At 39.8% G+C, this 21,700-nt stretch overlaps 1 protein-coding gene across 1 annotated transcript in view; it reads right to left on the bottom strand.

Annotated features, from left to right (window-relative positions):
* The window catches only part of thsd7ab (thrombospondin, type I, domain containing 7Ab), a 231,034-nt gene that overhangs the window by 79,625 nt on the left and 129,709 nt on the right, over positions 1–21,700 (bottom strand). Inside the window, exons 9-11 of the mRNA XM_070551829.1 lie at positions 20,411–20,657; positions 2,782–2,897; positions 1,814–1,949 (exon numbers count right to left, since the gene is read on the bottom strand). Coding sequence (XP_070407930.1) covers positions 1,814–1,949; positions 2,782–2,897; positions 20,411–20,657 — 499 coding nt within the window. The remainder of the gene's footprint in view (positions 1–1,813; positions 1,950–2,781; positions 2,898–20,410; positions 20,658–21,700) is intronic.

The following is a 21,700-nucleotide window of genomic DNA, read 5'->3' on the forward strand; positions in this document are numbered from 1 at the left end:
TGGAATTTCTGAACAGTTGATCTTCAAAACTTTTTTTTCAAAGCTCGCTCTTATTAACATCTGGCCCCTCAGCAGCTCTGGCAGAAAAGAACTGGATCCTTTAGAGAACAGTTATCAAACCAACATTATTTCCAGTTCTACTCGGGCAGTTAAATGAAACCGTACATCTAAATAAACACTCAGCTGATACTTTGACAGTTAGTGACACATTTTATCCTTTAAATAATTTAAGCTGCAAAAAGAAGCGCTGGTGTGGTTAAAGCTTTAAGGGCTTTAGATTTAACCAAAAACTGTAAAAGATTCTCAAAAATGTTTTAGATCTTTTCATGGAATAAAAATATTTGTGCAAATTTTCTTAAGTTTATCGGCACTTCACAGTGATTTTACTGGAACTTCCTGGCATGCACGTGTCACCACTTCATGAGGTCAGCCGAACAGCCGTTTTAATCCAGTCCCAATACTTGCACTTTCACCCTTGTGCCCTACAATTGCACGACCCCGTCCAGGAGTGTGTAGGGTGTTCCGATTCTCAAGTGCAGAAGTTGACCACACCCCTTTTCAATTCAATTCAATTCAATTCAATTCAAGTTTATTTATATAGCGCCTAATCACGACAAGAGTCACCTTGTTTTTTCTTCATTTGCACCCACAATCGCACTTCCTCCAAGTGCACTGTACAGAACACTGCAGGGTGCTGTGTGAGTATTGGGATTGGGTCTTGGAGTACCCAAACAGGGGTAGGTACTCAGAAAGACCCGGCAGAATAGCTGAGTGGAACTTTTGGCTAACTCACGCTTATTGGTCAGTATGAAATGACATCAGTAGGCGTCGTCCAATCGAACCAGCATTAGTAAAATTAGAAGAGTTGCTTGTGAAGACAATAAAACACAAGCAATTAGGCATAGATTTCACAGCTTTAAAATAGCCAGTATTAAACTTCCAACACCAAAAAACTCAGCAGAATTCTCCCCAGCACAATTTAATTTACAAGGTTTTGTTATCTCACAGAGAAACGTAAAAAACAACACTTCTTCTGGTCATTGAACGCCACGTTTTACATCACACAGCAGCTCTCCCGGTCCTCCGAATCATAGATCTGAATACGTAGACGCTCCTTTGGAGAGCTGGAGAGCGAAGCAGCTTCACCGCCATATTGGGTGGCGTCCTCACTCTCCAAACCCAACTGGAGTCACCACAGCCTGAGCAACTATGCCTGCATTTTGTGGCGCTCACCGGCGCATTATTGAAAACGGATCATATGAGATTACTATGGACTTCTCTAGCCTACCTATTAGGATTTTATATTTTAATTCATTTTATTGTATTTATTTGTTAAATATCATGCCATTCCACATGTCTGATTTTGTGAAAAAATATAATAAAATAACTACAGTATGTCTCATAGCTGGCAAGGGAACGCCTTAGGATTCCCCCGGAGGAGCTGGTCCAAGTGGCTGAGGAGAGGGATGTCTGGGCCTCCCTGCTTAGGCTTCTGCCCCTACGACCCGACCCCGGATAAGCGGCCGAAAGCGGATGGAAAAAAAATGGATGGCATAATAAAATGTCTTTGTTAGTTGGGTAAACATCTTCCTCAGTAGAAATAAATGCACTTGGGTCAAATAGAGACCCAGTCAAGATGGTGACGTGCAACTATGCCAGCTCCAATAGGCAGCATCAGTCTACGGGACGTCTATGCATATGGACACGTTTTGGCACAGATCAGTGACATCGCTCACTGCTGAAGCAGTTGCGTTATGTTGACGTTTTGATGCAGAATTTGTTTGGAGACACAACATCAGTGTACGGCGTTTACCTGAAACCTGGACAGATCTTTGGGACCTCACAGTCCTTCTCCTCCTCTAGCAATTGGGGACATTCCTGTCCTCCGTTGGACGGCATCTGGATGACGAGACGTTTCCGTGATTGCTTTTTCTTCACAGCATCCCCCGCTGAAAGAACACAGACAATTCATCGAATTAAAGGAAAATAAAGGTCTCCATCAGAAAATAATAAGAAATGATAAGCCAGGCTGCAGAGCCGCTGATAAATCTATTTGGACGGCGGCTCGATGGTTACTGTGGATTTGAACTCAACAACGTTTCAAAAGCACTATTAGACTTTAATATTGACTCAGAATAAATTAAAGATATTTGGAGTGAGTGTCTAAAAAGATGAATCGAGTCTCTGGGCCGTCTTTAAATCCTGTTTACACCTTTCGTTTGCATGTGGCGTTCACTTCTCTGTGCAAGGTGGGAAAAATCAACACCGTTAAATTAAAATACACAGCTGCAGTGCAGCATGCTTGACCTGTAGAGGTCTGTGAGGTCATCAAAATATGGATGATACTGATTTCCATTCCTAAATCAGTTAAATTCCTCAGCAGCTCAGCCAAAGTCTGCCTGAGTGAGGTGACCTCGTCTGAAAATGTGTTTTTTTTTTGTGTGTGTGTGTGTGTCTACGTCGTGGAAACAACACTGAGCTCTTGTTTACAGTCGTAGCCACAGATGAGCTGGTCAGACTCTAAAAGAGGCCAACCCAAAGGTTGTCGTGCATGCCAATCTGTTACAATAATTACTGTATGTGTAACAAAGATGTGAGTGTGTTCATTTATGTCGCAGCATCAGGCTGTAGCCATGCAGCTGCTCCAAGCATACGGCTCAGACTCTGTTTTTGTTTAAAAACAGATCCAGTTATGATGATTTATGTCATTTCAACACAAATGACAACTACCACCCATCGTTATGTGAGACCAGCTGAGTGTGAACGTTCTTTCGTACATACCTGAGTCACACGTGACCGGACATTCAGTCCAATCGCTGAATGGGGTCACGATGCAGTCCTTCTTACAGGGCAGCTGACACGGCCGCATCGTGGTCGGGCGAGGGGCATCCGGACACCTGGACAAGATGAAACAAAACCCCAGCTGTGAAGCAACATTTCTCACATTCAGTCAAACTAACAGCATGTGTGGATTTGAAAAATAAAATAAAAGTGGAGATTCTTCTCTTTGTTCTGGTCCATTCAGGCTGAATCAATTGTTGTTCATTAGAGCAGAATTTCTCAAAATGTGAGAGGTGATATTTTTGCTCTTCAGTCAGAGACGATTAGAGCCGCAAGTGTTTATTTTCTAACAGCTACTACTTTGGTCACTTTGAGGGCTGAAGCTGAAAAGTTTGGAAAAATCACCATATTAGTAAAACTGTTCAAACCTCAGAAGTTCTTCCTTTTGGCTTGCAGAGTATTTTTTTAAGACAACAAAAGCTCATCATCTTTTTGCCAAACTGCAGTAAATTATGCTTTTATGTTCTCACCCGCCTTATAAAATCTGATTTAAAACACATGCATTTAATATTTTAGAACCAGGCCAAGAAATAATTGTGAAACTTTGTCACCTAAAAATATTTTTTTATATTTATTTGGAGCAAAAGGCAAATTATTATAAGTTGAGGTGGAATTTTCAAACCTGTTGTTGAATTTCTTCATTAAAGGTAAAAGGTGGGTGAACACAGTTTTGTCTATTTGTACAACGTCTCAAGAACCTTAGAAAATCCTCACTAAACGTAAATCTACAATTGATTTATTGTGCAGCTAATCTAATTCAAAACGTCCACCATGGCTAATTATAGACCACACAACAACTGCTTTAACTCAGTCAGTTGTACTATATACTGAACTAAATTCATATGTCTACTAGAAGATAGTAGATGAGTGTTAGTGGATTAAGAGATGTTGCAATGTTGCACAAGATTATGTGTAAATTAGTATTTTAATTCATTTTGCTTATTTAGTGAATATAATAAAAAAGATGCAAAATGAAGAAACAAAACTTACAAAACAAAAGGGTGCACGCTGAAGCAACATGTTTTAAAATCTATATTCTACAACATAAAATATGGTTTACATGCATCAGTCACACACTTAACCAATATACTTATGTGTTTTTGTGAATATGTACAGAAAGAAATGCATTTGAAGGGGTACTTTCAAGATTTGATCAAACTAAAACTCCATTCATCACCATCAGAAAAAGCTAAAATTTAAGGACTTTTTCTTAATGTATGTCTCTTCTGTTTATAGTTATTTTCTGTGCCAAATTCCACTCACATGAAGCAATGTCAACAGTTTTATTCTTGACATTTTCAGTACCTTCCAGAATGAGACATTTCAGGGCTTTGTCAATTTAAGAAAACAAGCTGCTGCTGGCCACACCCACTCATTGTCACTAATTGTCTGCAATAAGCTGAGAAGCTCTGATATCTGCGAGGAGCTCCTTTAGCAGCAGCTCTCTTACCCAAGCTGGTTCTATTACAGTTTCTCCATTTGTGACATCATAAACGGGGACTTTTGAAATGGCATGTTTTAGGCACATAATTCCTTAACCCTTTAAGGCTGGCGTGAGCACCGGCGCCCCCATTTTTATATCTGTGTTCAAATGCTTGTAGAACAGAAACTATATAAGATAGAACAAAAACTTTTTTATGCATATTAAACAGGAGGAGTTACATTTATATCTCACTCACTGAGCACGTCCCAGAGTGCTGCGTAGCTCCGCTAATGAGTTAGCAAAAAACAACCAGAAATGCGCAAATAATGTTCTGATCTGCAGCTCACAGGGCTTCAGACGCTAGAATAAATGCCATCAAGTTGTCAGCGTGAACTGTCACACGATTACCACTCAGCCAATCACCTGCTTTGATGTCATTTTCCAGTAAATTGCAGTTCTTTGTAGTCCCAGTCTTTCTGCATTTTCTTGTGCTTTTTCACAATAATACATTTAGACAAACCCATCCTACACACATCACACACCCACTACAAACTCCCGACACACTCACACACCACTCCGTATGTTTTGATGAATCATGGACCCGCCAAATGGCACACCTTCCTCGAGGATCGGTTGACGCCATTACAGCACCGGATTCAATTCTATTCAATTCAAAAATACTTTATCAATCCCAGAGGGAAAATAGAGTTTCAGTACACACAATTCTGAGATCAGACATACATACATAGACACATGACAAGAATTGGCGACTGTGGTCATTCACAACCCAAGTCACACTACCGTAACAGATCAAGAGGGTTTATATGAGGATAGAGTCAGGGGGAGGGAAAAAAAAGGGTAGCTTTGCTATGCAAAAAAAAAAAAAACACCTCAGACAGATATGCACACAGACTTCAGACATTACACAACTTAAGTGTCCACTAGGTGGGGAGGTAGGGTTGGGACTCTCCTCACTTCAGTGCATGCAGCCGCAAGAGCAGTGCTCATCACCTCCGTTTGGACAGGGGAGGGAGGTAATAGGTTAGAGGGCACATTGAGTCCTAGATACGGTTCCATGGCCTTCACCGGTCACAGTCCCGTCCAGGCTGGGATAGGGAGAAAGGGTTTCCATAGCGACGGCAGCAGTCCACATTTCTTCTGAGGGGGAAGTTTACACTTCAGCCTCACATGCTCCAAGGGCACCAGATTCAGATAATAAGAATTGTTTTGGATACAGACAGAGATAATTTCCTCTCTGTCTTAGAGTTCTGTTGGTCTTCAACCCATCCAGGTCCAATAATGGCATTATCAATCAATACCGATCCGTGCTGATCCGTCAACTCTCTCCGACACATCACTAACGTGTTAGCCAGCAAGATGGTTAAGGTTAGGCTAGGGGTCAGGGGAAGGTTAAATAAGAGGATAAGGTTAGGGTGAGGTACAATGAGCTTGTTTGGTGCCCTCGCTGTGGACACCCCATCGCGTCAGTTTAACGCTGCATTGGAATCTGCAGTCAGAAAAGGGGAAAACCCCTTTTCGCACACACGTGACGAAAAAGGGCACTTTTGGTGTCAGGGGTCTGACGCGGAGGGTGGCTGACCAAGCGTTTGTTTTTGACGCGCTGGGAGTGAGAATGTGTTGTTATATGAGTTTGTGAGTTCACAGCATGATGCGTTCCATCCCTGAGCTCCGGGATTGAGCCAATATTCCTCAAAAGCTTGTTAATTTTCCGGTAAGCCAGGTAACCTCTCAGGCCAAACAGCAGGAATCCCAACACCAAAACGACGAATATCCAAACATCTTCAGAATCCTCTACAGACAGTTGAGAGAGGCATATCAGGTTCCACTGGTTCCAGGAGTCCATGATATACCCAGCTGGCTCTCTCTCAAGAGGGGCATCCGGGAGCCCCTTCCCCCATTCTCATTGTTGAAAAAATTTTGTCAATCGCGTTGAGAGACCAAATGACCAGATCCATTTTTAATAATTTCAAGTTTCGAGAAAAAATGCAGAAAGTGCCGTGCACACAAGACAGGAGAAAGAGCCTTGGGATAAGGAGGGAGAGGAGAAAAAAGCGTCTGTACACTCCAAGAGCCGGAAGATGATGTTTCTGTTTCCTCACGTATATATTCATGAAATATTTTTTTATTATTGTTATTATTATTAGCGAGAGAAAAGGAAAACTATACACCACAGAAAAATTTGCTACAAAAATTCAACATTATTATGTTAGACTCCTGCAGATTATTATTTATGTTTTCGTTTTTATTACAGTTTATATAAATGAGTGCATCTCAGAAACTAATGTTTGGAAGTACTTCAAATGAATTTGTTGTTGTTTGAAAGGATTGTGTGCAACTTTTTTTCATTGAGAATTTTGAGGGATAAAGCAGTGGAATTTCTGTATAATGAAAAATATGTGTATAAACAAAAAACGATTTTCAATTTCTGTGTGAATAATTGCATTTTTTAGTAAATTATTTAGTTTCTATGAACATTTTACATAGATATTATTAAAATTTAGAATGTAAGGGTTGCATTGGTGTATAGCAGGTTAAAATACTCCAAAAAATGGCACCACATCGTGTAAAAATGTAAATATAAGTTCTGGTGAACTTGTTCTATGGCAGGTCTTAAAGGGCTCAACAATTACCAGTGATTTAAGTCATACCATGCAGAATACAATAAATCCAGTTGAGCCGACATCCATATTGTCAACTAAGAATTTAAAATTGTAAATGTCAAGGCTTAATATTTACATCAGACATACTTCATGTGTGTGCCTTTTGCTTGAAAATCCAATGCATTTATCCAGGCGAAATCCTCACTAATGTAAATCAGCATTTCATCTATATGGAGAAGAGAAGGTCAAATCCCCAACAGAACAATAAAGATATTGGAGGAAATGTTACACAAATCCAGCTAAATGTTTTACAACAATGTCTGTCTGATCCTCAGAACATCCTCAAGACAGAAACTCCCATATCTAAATGGATTTAGTCATCAGTAATTGTTATTCTCTTCGAAGCTACAATAGATGGGGTCATGCAAAGGTTTTCCAGGGCAAGGGCTATGGTTAATCTTTCATCATTTAAGCACCTTAGGTCCCCTGTTCCTACTATCAGGCTGTGATAAACATGTCATGATGGACCTTCTGGAAATCATCTAGTAATCTGAACTCTTATCCACCCTGCCTCACTGGTCCAGTGGTGGCTTGTTACAGCTCTGTCTCCTCATCCTATAGCTGATCCCGCCGCCATCTGGGTCAGGGTTAATGTTGCTAAGAACGAGTGCTCTCCTCCTCGGCATCCCACACTCGTTAGCGTGGTCTTATCAGAGAAATGATAGTGAGCCTCTCAGGCAGAATGCAATAATGTACAGGCAACACAAGGATAGATTTATTTTTAATACCGATAGACAGAGCTAAATCCCTGTTGAGCAGCACAAATCCTCTTGTGTCTCCATAAAAGTGAATGGTCCAAAGGAAATCAACAGCTGCCAGGATGAAGCAGAGCAGGAGGACTCTTTTACATTTTCAACATGAATCTGAAGTTTCGCGTCACAAAGACGCGTCTTAGTTTCTCTTTACGACCTCTGAACTGGAGACCCAAACGCTGTATGTGGTGTGTGTGTGGGCAGTGTATGAAGGGATCAAAAGCAGCAATAAATTCTTAATAATTTGTTCTCAAGCAGCCAGATTTTCTTGTAATAATTTAGGACTTTATGATATATTTCAACAGTCTTCACGCAGCAGCTGTGAAGTTAAAATGAATAAAAAAAGAAAAAACCTTCAGTTAAAGGATAAAGAGCACTACAAGGGTGCTAGATATGATACATATGATACACACACACACACACACACACACACACACACACACACACACACACACACACACACACACACACACATATATATATATATATATATATATATATATATATATATATATATTATACACACAGCCACACACACATGCTGACATTTACGCTTCTGATATCAGGACATTTTGAATAGACTTTTTGCTTTACCTCAACAAAGTGGAATTTGCAATATGTTATTATACAAACACACACATTTACGCTTCTGAGATGATTACCATCATTGTCACAGGACTAAACAATTACACATCATCATCGCCCCCCTCAGCCTCTGAAACAGATACACAAACGGGAAGAAGATGGAAAAATATCAGTTGCTAATGTCGGCCCAGTTTTAATTATTGGACCGATATTGATATTTAAAAAACATCTGGCGGTATATTGTGCATCCCTAAAATAACCATTCCATTCCGTTTTGCAACAAACCATTTTCCGTTTCTTTCATAAAAGAACCTGAAACATGTCAAACGTGTGCTTGTAATAAATCTTGTTGCATTTATCACATTATTACGCTGACTTTATATCTATTGGCTCTTAAGCATTGGGGTTATCTTACTACTATAGGCTATCTTTTGTCTTCACTTTAATAGGTTAAGGTTCATTGCATCATTTAATCGAAATTTAATTTAAAGCTGATTAAGACTTAGACCTATTTGTCACCATTTTTCATTATTCTAGAAGAGAAACAGACCGGCTGCACACAGCTGGGCAGAACAGGGCAGTTTTATTATATTTCATACCCAAGGCACACATATGTTTATCCTATGTACTCTGCTTCAATAAGATAACCAACAGTTTTTAAATAAAAGAAACCAGGACAGAATGTAACCTAGTGAACTAGACCTAATTCCTGCCTTGCACAGTTCAGTCTAAAAACGCTCTACTGGAACCTCTGCAGCCCCTACAGCAGCATTCTGGCTGGCCAATCACAGCTCTTTATAGGGGTTTCAAACCCATAGAGCACTGTGATTGGTCCACAGTGGTTGGCCAATCAATCTGCTTTGTGAGTTAATCAGGGCCGTCTATTCATCTGGTGGGTGGGATGATGCAACAGAATGGAACAAGATGGCGGCAGCTCGTTAGAAACAGCTTTTACATCAGTTACGGACTACTAGGACTTGGGCTTTATCAAGAGCAGATTAAGTCCTATATTTAGAATAAAGGATGTATTTTTGCCTTCTTTAACAGTGGACTGCATCATTTACAGACATTTGTTGCAGTGATTACGTCACGTTGTTCATTGTCCAGTAGCATGCAGAGATCGTTTGAAAGGCAACGGTAGAACCTGCCCCATGACCGAGAGTCGTCAATGGAGCATTGCCAGGCTAAATAAAATATTTATTTAGTCTGGCTTGTCAGGCTAGACAGAATGTTTATTGTAGCGCTAAGTTTGCATTTTCTTTACAAAACTCCCCAAAACAGCAGTTCTGTTGGTGGCAGGAGGACAGTCTGCACTTAGCAATGGAAGATGGTTTGCTGCCAAATGAAATAACCAATTGTACTAGAGAACTGCTAGCCAATCAAAGGCGAGTAAGGCAGGATCTTTCTTGGACATCCTACAATTCCAAAGTATTCCTAGCATCTTTGGGGGATGCCATATTAGACAAAATGTTTACTTCTGGCTGACTCGGGGTCCTGCGCCTGTCGATGACATCACGTTAGATGATTGGCTGGATGTATGACTCAACGGAAGTTATGGCAAGTAAAAAACATTTAGGCAATAAGAAACACAAATTTAACAAGAAAACTTCTAAATTCTTTCCAAAATATTTGTGAAAGAACAGAATCGAGAAGGAGGTGCAATATATTCTGGCCGGGCGATATTGCCGTAGTATGATGACGTTGTCAACAAGCGCAGGACCTCGAGCAGATCCAGAAACTACAAGGCCCAAAAGCACAATCATTGTTTCATTTTCTTGATGGAATTAACTGAAGGACCATCAAAGTCTGAGGAGTAACGGCGAGGTTGCATACTTTGTGCTCCACAGGTAACAACATTTACCGTAATGCTTATACTAGCGACAGTCACGGCGGTATGGTGTAAAAGTACCCTGAAATATGTATGCACTGCCCCTATCGCCAGGATAACAAAATATCTGGTGTTTGCTTATTAAAATTCAATAACAATTGGGATTTCTGTCCTAAAACAGCTTAGATATTTGCAGAACACAAAAATAACTGGAATATTTAGAGCACAGCCGTGGGGATTCGGAAGCTGGCTGTAATAATGTAATCAGTGCAGTTTTCATAGTTTTCATTTTCTTTATTCTACATTTTTATTTCTTTTGTCTCGGAAAATCATTAATCTTTGCTTATGGTGCTGATTTTGTTGTTTGAACAAGGCGCTCCGAGTCTTCCATCCCAACGGCACCACCTCCTTTTCTGTGTCAGTTCTTTTGTGTTTAAATCTAGGGAAACGTGTCACACTCCGCTAAATCTGGTGAAAGCATCCGGTTTCCAGCTACTAACTGATTCCAGAAAGCGTTTCAGTGATGAAATGATCTTTAAATGTCACAAGTTTTGTTCATGTTATGATAAATACAACATGGAGCTGAAGGCATTTTCCAAAGCACAATATTGGGAACGGTTCATGCTTTAGTCACCTTCATCAAAATGATGAGTAATCTGCTCTATAAGAGGGTGGCTTCTAAAGACAAGCAGGATAAAGAAAACAAAAGTGTAGAACTTTAGTTGTTTTAATTTTACACACACAAAAGGCCTGGTGGGAGAAGATAAGACCTAATTAATTTTATCATCAAAATTCCGAACTTCAGAACAAGTACATCGTTTGTTTAATTTAGAACGAAACTGTTACGTTCTTGAAGGACTCTTTTATTAGTGATTCTTTTTGGCTCTCTGTCTCGAGAGCTTTTAGGCACGTCGCTCAAGAACAACAAGCAAACATAAGTTTAATTAGAAGACATGGCAGCGACAAGATTTTCTGAGCATACGATTGGTGTTGTTGAACATCACAACTATAAATCATTCAGCCTCATTCTTCTGCATCACCGTGATTATACAAACACACACATTTGGTCGCAGTCGGTACACAGACTGTCAGAATCATAGGCAGACGTGGTTGTTCTGGTGCCTCACACAACAACAGCTTCCTTGATAGGATGATAGCCGACCAAAGCCTGAGGCGCTGACATATTTCCCTCGGTTTTGTCCCACGTTTGTATTGTAAGTGTGCATGAGCGCGCGTGCGTGTGTTTATGTGTGTGTTAATGTGTGTGTGTCACTGCCTGAGGCAGTGGGAGGAAGGCGGCTCAGCTCCATCTGTGAACGAGACGGGTCACATCTGCATGAGTATGGTGCAGGCGGTGGGGTTTGTTTGTTATCCCGGTATCCCATAGGCACACTGATCAGGAATACCTGCCAGCTGGAATGTTCCAGATGAAGACATGCACACGGAACAAAAAACAAAGCATGTTGGCTATGAGCAACTGGGGCAGTGCTCTTGCATAGAAATCAATGCATCTATTAAATGCTGCTTCTCTAATAAAAATGCACAACCTTTATGTTTGGGACACATTTCTTTTCATTTATTTGAATGGTAATATTCATCTCTTTTATTGGCACATTGTGTTCCTGGTAGAGGTTGTCTGTCTTTTGTTATAAAAAAGTTTTTACTCCTTCGGTACAGACTTAGCAACTTGCATTAGTGAGTTGAGACACAAACAGACTCTCAGTGCTAAATCGTCTGTAAAGCAAAACCAAAACCATGTATTGCTCAGCATGGCTCCAGCGGTGTCATAGTTAATTCAGACTTGAGCTTCACTAGTCACATTAAGCCTTTAACTAGATCAATGTTAAATCATCTTCATCAAATGGCACGGCTCAGGGGTCTCGTGCCCAGACAAGACCTAGAGAAACTCATTCATGTGTTCAGCTACAGCAGGCTGGACTATTGCAATGGTCTTTTGACTGGTCTTCCCAAAAAGCTGTGAAGCAACTGCAGCTTATTCAGAATGCTGCTGCTAGAGTCTTAACGAGAACCAAGAGAACTGAGCACATCACTCCTGTTATTAAATCTCTACACTGGTTACCAGTACACTACAGAATCAATTTTAAAGTGCTTCTACTAATTTGTAAACCAGTCAGTGGCATGGGGCCAGAATACGTCAGATCTCCTTCCTCAACACATTCTCACACCCGAAGCGCCTAAAACAGATGTAACGTCCAGCAATGGTCAGTTTTCACCTACGTGCCACCGGTCATCTGCAGACATAAATTCTATTCTCTAAATTGGATTTTGCATCCTGGCTTCCAACAAGCCCAGAAGGATACTGCAGCCTTGTTGACATTTCAGGAGGAACAAGATGTCAAGCTGTGTTCCCAAATAAAGCCTTCTTTTGATAACAACGCAGGATTGCTCACTCTCTGAATAAAGTGACTATTTTCAGCTCATATGAGTTAATCAATTGTGAAATGAACAATAATGGTTGATGAATAATAATAATAATGTCTTGATTAATCTGTGCTTGAATTAATAAGGTTGATTAATCTGTGCTTGAATTAATAAGGTTGATTAATCTGTGCTTGAATTACTGAAGTTTCAAATGAAGATTATTATTACATTGAACGATTTATATATATGATGATCAGTAATGTTTGATATGACAAGTGAATCATTATCTACACTCAGACACAAGGTTCAGATATGTTAGAAGGTTAGAGATAAATTAAAGTTAAGTTAAACATCATGACAGATAGATTTTTCTTAGCCACAAATCAGAGCATCCTGTATCTGAAAGAAGGTGTGATGTTCTGAGGTTTGCTTGATAACACCCCTTAACATGGCACGTCCTGGTTGGCCAAGAAATCATAATATGAGAATATTAAAACAGAGTTCACCTGACGGTGAGTGAGTTCTAGAGAAAGCTACGGACAGGCCATCTGGAGTGAACCCTCTTTAACCCAGAGCATTTTTGACAAGCTGTCAAAAACCCTGCTGCACGCTGAAGCTGGCACAGCCAACAGTTCCTGCAGAACAAAGCTGATACAGTTCCGACTCCCTAAGAGTCCTTCTAGATGCAAACGATCTCATCTATCTATTGTGACTCTGAAACATCTCTGGACTGGAGAGTCTGTGCTGCGGTTAATCTACCAAACCTCGGTGCCCAGCGGTCATCCGACCTCCCTGACCTCCGGATCCGCGAAGAGGGTCTCTAAAGAATGAGTGAGGTAGACACACAGATTGCGTCTGATGCCGTTTTGATAAGAACCAACTTCATAGTTTAATGCAAACCAAATTCTTATCCACACCCAGAACTCCGTTCTTCTACAATAAGGTTCTGATAAACACACACCATTAAATCACCATACATCACATCACATCCTCTTAGATTCATCCATCACAATAGCCATGGTTAACTTGTAACATTTTTATTTGTTTAGAAAATAAATTTCTTATCTTTTATAAACCTGACTCTGTCTGAATTGAGACGAAGTGTGTTGATCCCTGGAAAAGCAAATACTCCTAGAATCTTCTGATTAAACATCCAAAGACCAAGCAGGTTGATATTCTATATTTATATAGAGTATCACAGCTTACTGGTCACGAGTAAAGGTAATATATTAAGCTTAAAAGCAACAACATTTACCCTCTACACAGACGAAGAGTGACCCGGCGACACACTGTGCCAGAGCTTCGCTTTCCAACGCCCGCGGTAAAACGGACATTTAACCAACATTTAACCTAAAACCTCTAGTGATTTAACCTTCCCTTCAACCCCATCCTAACCTTAACCCCCAGAAACCCAAATTTAGAAAACAACTGCAAAATCTTATTTTAACCTTTCACATGTTGTTCAGAGAAACGGGCCTATTTACACATTTTAACAGCCAATAGTGTTGCAGAACTGAACAATAGGATTAGCAATGTAAATGTGGTTTTAAAAATAAAAAAATGGGGAAGGTTTATTTTTGTAGACTTAAATCTGATGTTGTAATATGACAACCGTGGGTCCAAGTTTCTCGTTCAATTTCCCGTTAACCGTGTTTGAGAGGAAAGAGACAACTAGAAACAAAGTTTTGCATGCGCAAGTAGGTTAAGGTTAGGGTGGGGGATGAGGGGAAGGTTAAATTGCAAGAGGGTAAAGGTCATAATTCGGTAAAATCTCTGTTTTACCGCGGGCGTTGAACGAGCCTCCCGACGCGTTGGGAGCCTCAACTTTCATCAAGATAGACAAAAAACAATAAAAAACAACAAATAACCAAAACAGATCAGGAGCCTAGCAGACGCACAGCCACTCATGGGCGCCATCTTGCTAAGATCACAGTGCTTTGTGATTCATATCTGTGAAAGGCGCTATATAAATAAACTTTTACTTACTTACTTACTTACATCAGTTTTAGCCACTTTGGGTGTGAGAATGTGTTGCCCTCCTGTATATACAGCTCTGAGATCCTCAGGAAACAGTCAGCTGTAGAACCCCGGGTCAGAACCAAACAGGGTGAAGCTGCTTTTAGTTACTGTGCTGCTCACAGATGAAATCAGCTTCCTCGTGACCTCAAATGAGCCCCAACTCTGGTAACGTTTAAATCGAAAAACTTTCATGTATCCATCTGCCTTTGAATGATTGTTTCTTCTTCTTTGCTGCAATTGCTCACTTTTTAACTGCCTTTTTTAAAATTAGAAATTAATGTGTGTGTATTTTAATTGTGCTGTTATTTTAATGTTCATGCTAATCTTGTTAGCAGAAAGCACATTGAATTGCCTGTGGATAAAATGTGCTATATAAAAAAAGCTGCCTTGCCTTTGGTTCCCATACAGATGCATTTGTGTGTGTGTGTGTGTGTGTGTGTGTGGGGGGGGGGGGGGGGGGGTACTAAGTGTTTATTCTGCTGGTATTTGCAGAGGTCAAAGGAAGGAGACATTCTCTCAAGTTTTTGCCCAATCTTCATGCAAGCAGAAGACAGAGAAGGTAAAGGAGGAGGTATCAGGTGCGTGACAGCCTGGTGGATGAAGCTAGTGTTTCAGGCCTGCTGGCTGTGGAATCTCTGGAGACGAGAAAGAGTCAACCGCAATGCTGAGCACTCTGCAGGCTTGGTTTACATGGATTTTCAGGAGGGGGGGGGGGGGGGGGGGCATTAATTACTAAAGATCTTTTCTACAGCATTCAATTTGTTCTGCTGGATTCTCCTTCTGAAATAATCCAGGCCACGCAGTTGGTCCTTTGTTGGACATAGTGTCACTGTTTCAGCATCTATGAAGCAAAAACTAATATATATTTATATAGTATACTAAGCAAAAGCAAATCTACACAGACAGATTTAATGAGCTGAGTAAATAGCATCCAGGTGCTGCTCATCAAATGCATTGATTTACTCATCAACAGGGAGTCAGAGGACTTTCAAGGTTTGTTTTTTCATTAAATGAAACATTAGATAAGTAACGGCTGCTCATCAGTCTGAGCTAAAGGGGTTCTGTGGACAAAAAGATAATTCTCAAGTAAAAAATATTGCCGATCTACCCAGGAGAGAACTGATCATCCAATTCGCTCCCAGGTCAAACTCTGCAATTCTCAGAGAAGATACCACTGCTAATCCGTCTACATTGGATTTACGGGATATTTGAAAACTGCACACGATCTTTGTTGCTTCCTAAAATGTCATTTACCTTTCTTCTTAATCAGAAGTGGACGGGTGAATAGTTATCAAAACCAAACAGTTAAATGTTTGTGCAGGAATTTGCCCCATAAACTTGTTTAACAACTGTAACATTAAATCACCTAGCTCTTCTTTTAATGTTGAATAGAGAAATGCATCAACTCCAAGGTGAAATAAAGGAAGGGGTAGATGGGTTTGCCATTCAAAACAACAGTTAAAAAAGGATAACCAGCACTCCAGAGTGTCTTAGTCATTTCATGCAGCATAATGGGTGCATTTGTCTGCTTGTTACAAAAAAAGAACTAATCAATGAAAATTTAGAGGTTAGAAAACATCTAAGTTAATCAGCCCTAATCAACTAATCAGTGACACTCAGAGACAAAAGCAGACTAAACATCAAGAACACAAATCCCTCCCTACATGTAATTTCATTTGATTTATTCATTCATGAAACACCTTCATGCTACATGTGTAGGCCAAAGTGCTGTACACTACAAGCAAGAAATAAAATAGAGAATAAAACATACGTAAAACTAACAAAAACCTATTAAAAGTAATACATGCAAGAAGATAAATCCTAATCTAAAACCCACATGATGACAGGGGTTAAATACGATTAAAGCACTTAAAACCAGTTGTCATGAAAATATGATAAATCTATTTAGCTTCTAAAGTCTGAAAAGAGAGCACCTGTTTGGTTTCTAGCAGGAGTTGGTTCCACAAAAACAGATATTTATTCATTAAGGCAAAGTCTAAGGCACACCTGTACATTATTCATGCTGTCTAATCAGCCTCTTGATATGCCACACCTGTGAGGTGGGTCGGATTATCTTGGTAAAGGAAAAGTGCTCACTAACACACATGTAGACCGATTTCAGAACAATATTTGAGAGTCGTGGTTCTTTTATGTATGTAGACAACTTTTCAGATGTTTGAGTTCAGCTCATGAAAAATGAAAGCAAAAACTACAGTTTTGCATTTATATTTTTGGTCTGTGTAGTTTAAAAAAGCATTACGGTAAATGTTTTTATCTGTGGAGCAGAAAACATGCGATCTCAGCGCGACTCCTCAAACTTTGATGGGTTAATTCCATTGAGAATGCAATGCTGACGCTAGTTTTCTGGTGCTGTAATTTCTGGATCTGATCGGGTTCCTGTGCCTGTAGATGACGGCAAACTACGGCAATATCGCTCAGCCAAAAATATCTAGCATTTCTTTTTTGATTCAGTTCTTTCATTTTGAAAAGAGTTTAGCAGTTTTGTTATTACATTTATATTTCTTACTGTCTAAATGTTTGTATGTGGTAACATAACTTCTGCAGGTCATCCAGCCAATCATCTCGTGTGATTTCATCAGGAGGCGCAGGACTCTGAGCTGGCTAGGAGGAAACATGGCGTCTAATATGGCGTGCCCCAGATACTACAGACCCGATTTTTATGGTTTTATGTTAAGAAGCCGCAACTATTTTTCAATGGCTGGACGTCATTTTATTCTTTTTCAACGTTTTAATGGATATTTCCAGAGATTAACAGTAAAAACTACACATTGTCTTTTTAATGTTGCTATATTTTTTATCTGACTTGATGAATGAAATTATGTTTAGACTCTTTTAATACTTTCGCCCCATCAGGACATGTAATGTGGCTTCTTCCTGTTTTGCTAATGAACTCCTGTTGTTTAGAAAACGTCCTATTTAACGAGTTGATTACCAGACCTGGAGTTTAACACAATAATTGGAAATCAGCTTCACGGGACCCAACTTGGTTAATTGTGTGATGAGGATTCAAATTTGTTCTCCTATAAGGTTTTGTTTACAGTTATTTACTGAAGCTCCGAGGCAGCAATTTAAAGAAAATACGTCAAATTAAAGAAAATATTTTCTTTAGGTATAAAAAGTAGAACAGTTGGATAATCTAAAAGGGACAAACTGATCAACGCCATATGGGGAAATGGGGTTCAGCACCTTGGATAGCGCCACAGCTGTCAAACACTTAAAAATCTCACTTTTGGGAACATAACACACATGTAACTGGTTTTCTGAGAAGATTGAACTACCAGAAAGACTGATAATTGTTATTTCCACTATGATGTGAAAAATACATACTTTTACCCAGACAATAACACCAGAATATTATACTAACATTAGTCCTGCACAATATTAGGAAAACCTGCGATATTCGATAACAGTGATTAATATTGCAATGACGATATTACTTGCGATAAATAAAAACTTAACACAGGAACAAAAATCATCAAAAACAAAAACAATTTCAAATCATAAAAACGAGAAAAGCAAAAGATGTGAGGAAAGGGAAAATAAAATGAAGAAAAGGCAATCCGTGGATCCAGGGGAAAGCAGAATGAGCAAAAAGAGCAGAACAAAGCTAACTCTGGTGTTTGCTAACCATCTAAATGAAGTGCCATCCGCCTCGGGGGCGGGCATCTAACCTATGAGAACCTACCCAACTGGCCAAATGGGTGAAGAAACATAATGCTTTCGTTTGATTGACATAATGCATTATGTTTAGCAAACATCTGAGCTGACCATTCTTTGCGATATTTTTCTGTTCTTTACGATATGCATATTGTGCATGCTGATATCGCGCTAACGATATATGTACGATATATTGTGCAGCCCTAACTAACATTATACTAAAACCAGTTTCTCTAAGTCACATACCATAAAACCTTGTTGTAAACAATTGTAGTAGTAGAGTGAATAACCACTTGAATAATAATGTAACTAAATTGATGATTAACTATTGTTTAGTCTCAATGTGGAAAAATACAAAGAAGAAAAGAGGCAATTTGTACATTTAAAGAGAAAAATACTCGTAAAATTATTTATTTATACCTGATTATGGGGCTCAATGACTGATAGGTCTTAATAAACGTCCAACTCTTTACAATAAATAAAGTTTTAAAAAAATTGTGAAATAAAATGAAATGAAAACTGAAAAGAAACAAAAACATCACAATAAATCTTTTAAAAACTGTTAATCTCTTGGATCTAGTTTAAACCTTTATGACTTTTCCTGACAAATAGCATTTTTTTATTTATTTGGCCTCTTAAATTAATTAATTCTCTGAAAACAATCTTGTTTTTATCTAAAAGAAATATTTTTACTTTGAATATTGTATGTGCTGTGTGCCCGTGACCCTAAATCTCTCACATATTCTGCATTTATTCTGACAATCAGACCAGAAAAATGTTAGCTTTTGCATCAGCGAAATTATTGATGCTATACTGATAACTTTCACAATTAACTTTTGTTGTCTTTTTCTTGTTGTTGTTTTGGGACGGCAAGTTAGGCCAAGAAAAAAACAAACAGTAAATAATTTACTACAGAGATGGGACATGGCTCAAGGCGGTCACCTAATACAGGTGTACACTGAGGATGATACAAGTCAAGAGTTTCAGATAGGACACATTTTGGACAAAATGTAAGATTTTTAATTAACCTTACATAAAATAAAACACATTTTGAGGCCCTGAATTCAACTATTTTAATAAAACAGGACTTCTGTTGATTACATTCCTGCACATTTGCTCCTTTGCCCATAATTACAGTTGATTATATCCAGTCACTGTCAAGCAAAGCAAACAGTAACTGAAATAAGAGTCTCTGAAACCTCTTACTCATACTATAACACTATGCCCAAGTCAGCCAATGGTGGATCAGCTGTTGGGAGGACGGCTGTGAGCGGGTCAGCTACGAGCAGGTTTGCTGTGGGCGAGTCAATTGTGGGCAGATCAACTGTAAGAAGGCCAGACAGCTGACTCACACAAAGTCATCTCATCATCCGTTTCCATGAATCACATTGTCCATAACAAAAAAAGCCTCTCTTCACCAATGAGGATACTGAGGGGATTTCCTGTCTTCAGGAGGGTTGAGACCCCCCCTTCCCTGTCGTCAGAAAGATCAGTCAAGCAGAACTGACACCCGGCTGGAGCTGAACTTTCTGACTGATGTTGAAGTAAACTGGTCTGTTTTGAATTCGCCTCATGCCGCGCGGTCCTCCTCCGAGTTAACCACAAACATCCTGTCTCTCATCTGCCTCCTGATTAAATTGCCTCAAAGTATCAATCCCATTTAATTACTGTCATTATCATCAATGAGAAGTTTCCCGCGCCCAAAACGGCAGGGGCTTTCAGGGACAGAGATTATTTATCTGTGGTCTCCTGCAAAGTGAAGATAAGAACTGGGAGTTTACCTCGTGTAGATGTGCTCAGCTTACTGAACCAGCTCAGCTAGAGAAGTCCTGATTTAGCTCTGACTCTCAGCTCCTCAACCCTTTTGACTCATTAGTCCCATGATTTCTGACTCTGGCTTTCTTTTTATAGAAACATACCTGATGGGTGCACATCTGTAGGTATAATTCTGTCCCGTAAGGTCCAAGTTACTACTCAATGCATACATTTCAAATACTATTTCATGATTTTTTTTTTATTTGTGGAACCAAGCAGGATATATTTTGTAAGAATAGAGTTGTCATCTGTTTTAAATGACTGTATACCAGAGATGTCAGCGCTAAGGAGAAAAAAGCCCTCTTCCTGCAAACGGCATACATGTTTTCTCCCCTCTTTCGGTGCACCAGTGTATTAAAGCCTTAAATACACACATCAAATCTGAACGAAGCTAAAAGCAGCTTACTTCTTGGGCGGGACCTGTCCCACGTTGACCCGAACACACATGACCTTTCGAGTCTGGACTCCCATGGAGCAGAGACCTGAGCCGTCGCCGCTGGGCCGGACACCTCCAGAGGCGTTGAGTGATGAGGCTGAGGAGTCTTCTGTGCACGGGCTCCAGGGCCCCGTCTGCCAGTGATAAACTATACAGGCGTGTTCGTTACAGTTCCGCACCTCCTGCAGCACACTGCTGTTTGGACACAAAGAGCCACCTGGGAACACAAATTAAAACGTCAAAGGCTCAACTTTAAATGGGTGGACAAAATAAGTAATAATTTTATTTTTTACTGAAGGAGTCAGAGATTTTACTGTAAACGATTTCCCCAGGATTACAAACCTATAAAGAACATATAGCCCTGCAAAACACTGATGTTCTATTTTCCTTCATGTTTTGATATTTTTATTTTCAGCTGATTCTGTCGAAAATACTCTTATCTCAGTCCTTGTGCCACAGCAGCTTTTTAATCATTTGATAAAATGTGTCATGAACAGCTCTGAAGCACAACAACATTCAGGCTAAAGCTCTACAAAGCCGAGTTCTCGTCATGTCACCATCTCTTGAGTCCAAGTCACGTTCGAGTCCTGAGTGTTTAATTCCAAGTCACACAGGAATAATCTAAGTCGGGTCTAAGTCAAGTCAGCAGGTCTTATAGGTTAAGTCAGAGTCCAATTACAACCTCTACTGATTACGTTTGCACCCAGGAGAGTAACTGATATTGCTATTTTTGGAGTTAGCACGCAGCTGATGCTAACATCGAGGCAGGAGTAGCTCAGGAGGTAGAATGAGTTGTCCAACAATCAGAGGGTTGTGGGATCAATCACAGCTCCCGGCAGAGAAATCTGCTGTTGTGTCTTTGGGCAAGACTCTCCACCTGCCTGAAGGTGGAGGACGGAGGGACCGGTGGCGCCGGTGCTTGGCAACCTCGCCTCTGTCAGTGCGCCCCAGCGCAGCTGTGGCTACATTGTAGCTCATCACCACCAGCGTGTGAATGTGTGTGTGTAAATGGATGAATGATACACTGCAGTGTAAAGCACTTTGAAATTCTCTGACTCTGAAAGGTGATACGTCATTTCTTGTAGTAGTTTGTTATATTAGGTCAAGGTAAGTTTATTTGTATAGCACCTTCCAGTTACGTGGGCAACCCCAAAGTGTTGAACAGAATAAAAACACACTATCCAGTAAAATAAAACAGATAAAATCACAAAACATAACAGTGCAACACAACAAAACCACACAATAATAAAAGCATTAAAC

The sequence above is a fragment of the Nothobranchius furzeri genome, chromosome 5, assembly GCF_043380555.1.
Source record: "Nothobranchius furzeri strain GRZ-AD chromosome 5, NfurGRZ-RIMD1, whole genome shotgun sequence".
Taxonomy (NCBI): domain Eukaryota; kingdom Metazoa; phylum Chordata; class Actinopteri; order Cyprinodontiformes; family Nothobranchiidae; genus Nothobranchius; species Nothobranchius furzeri.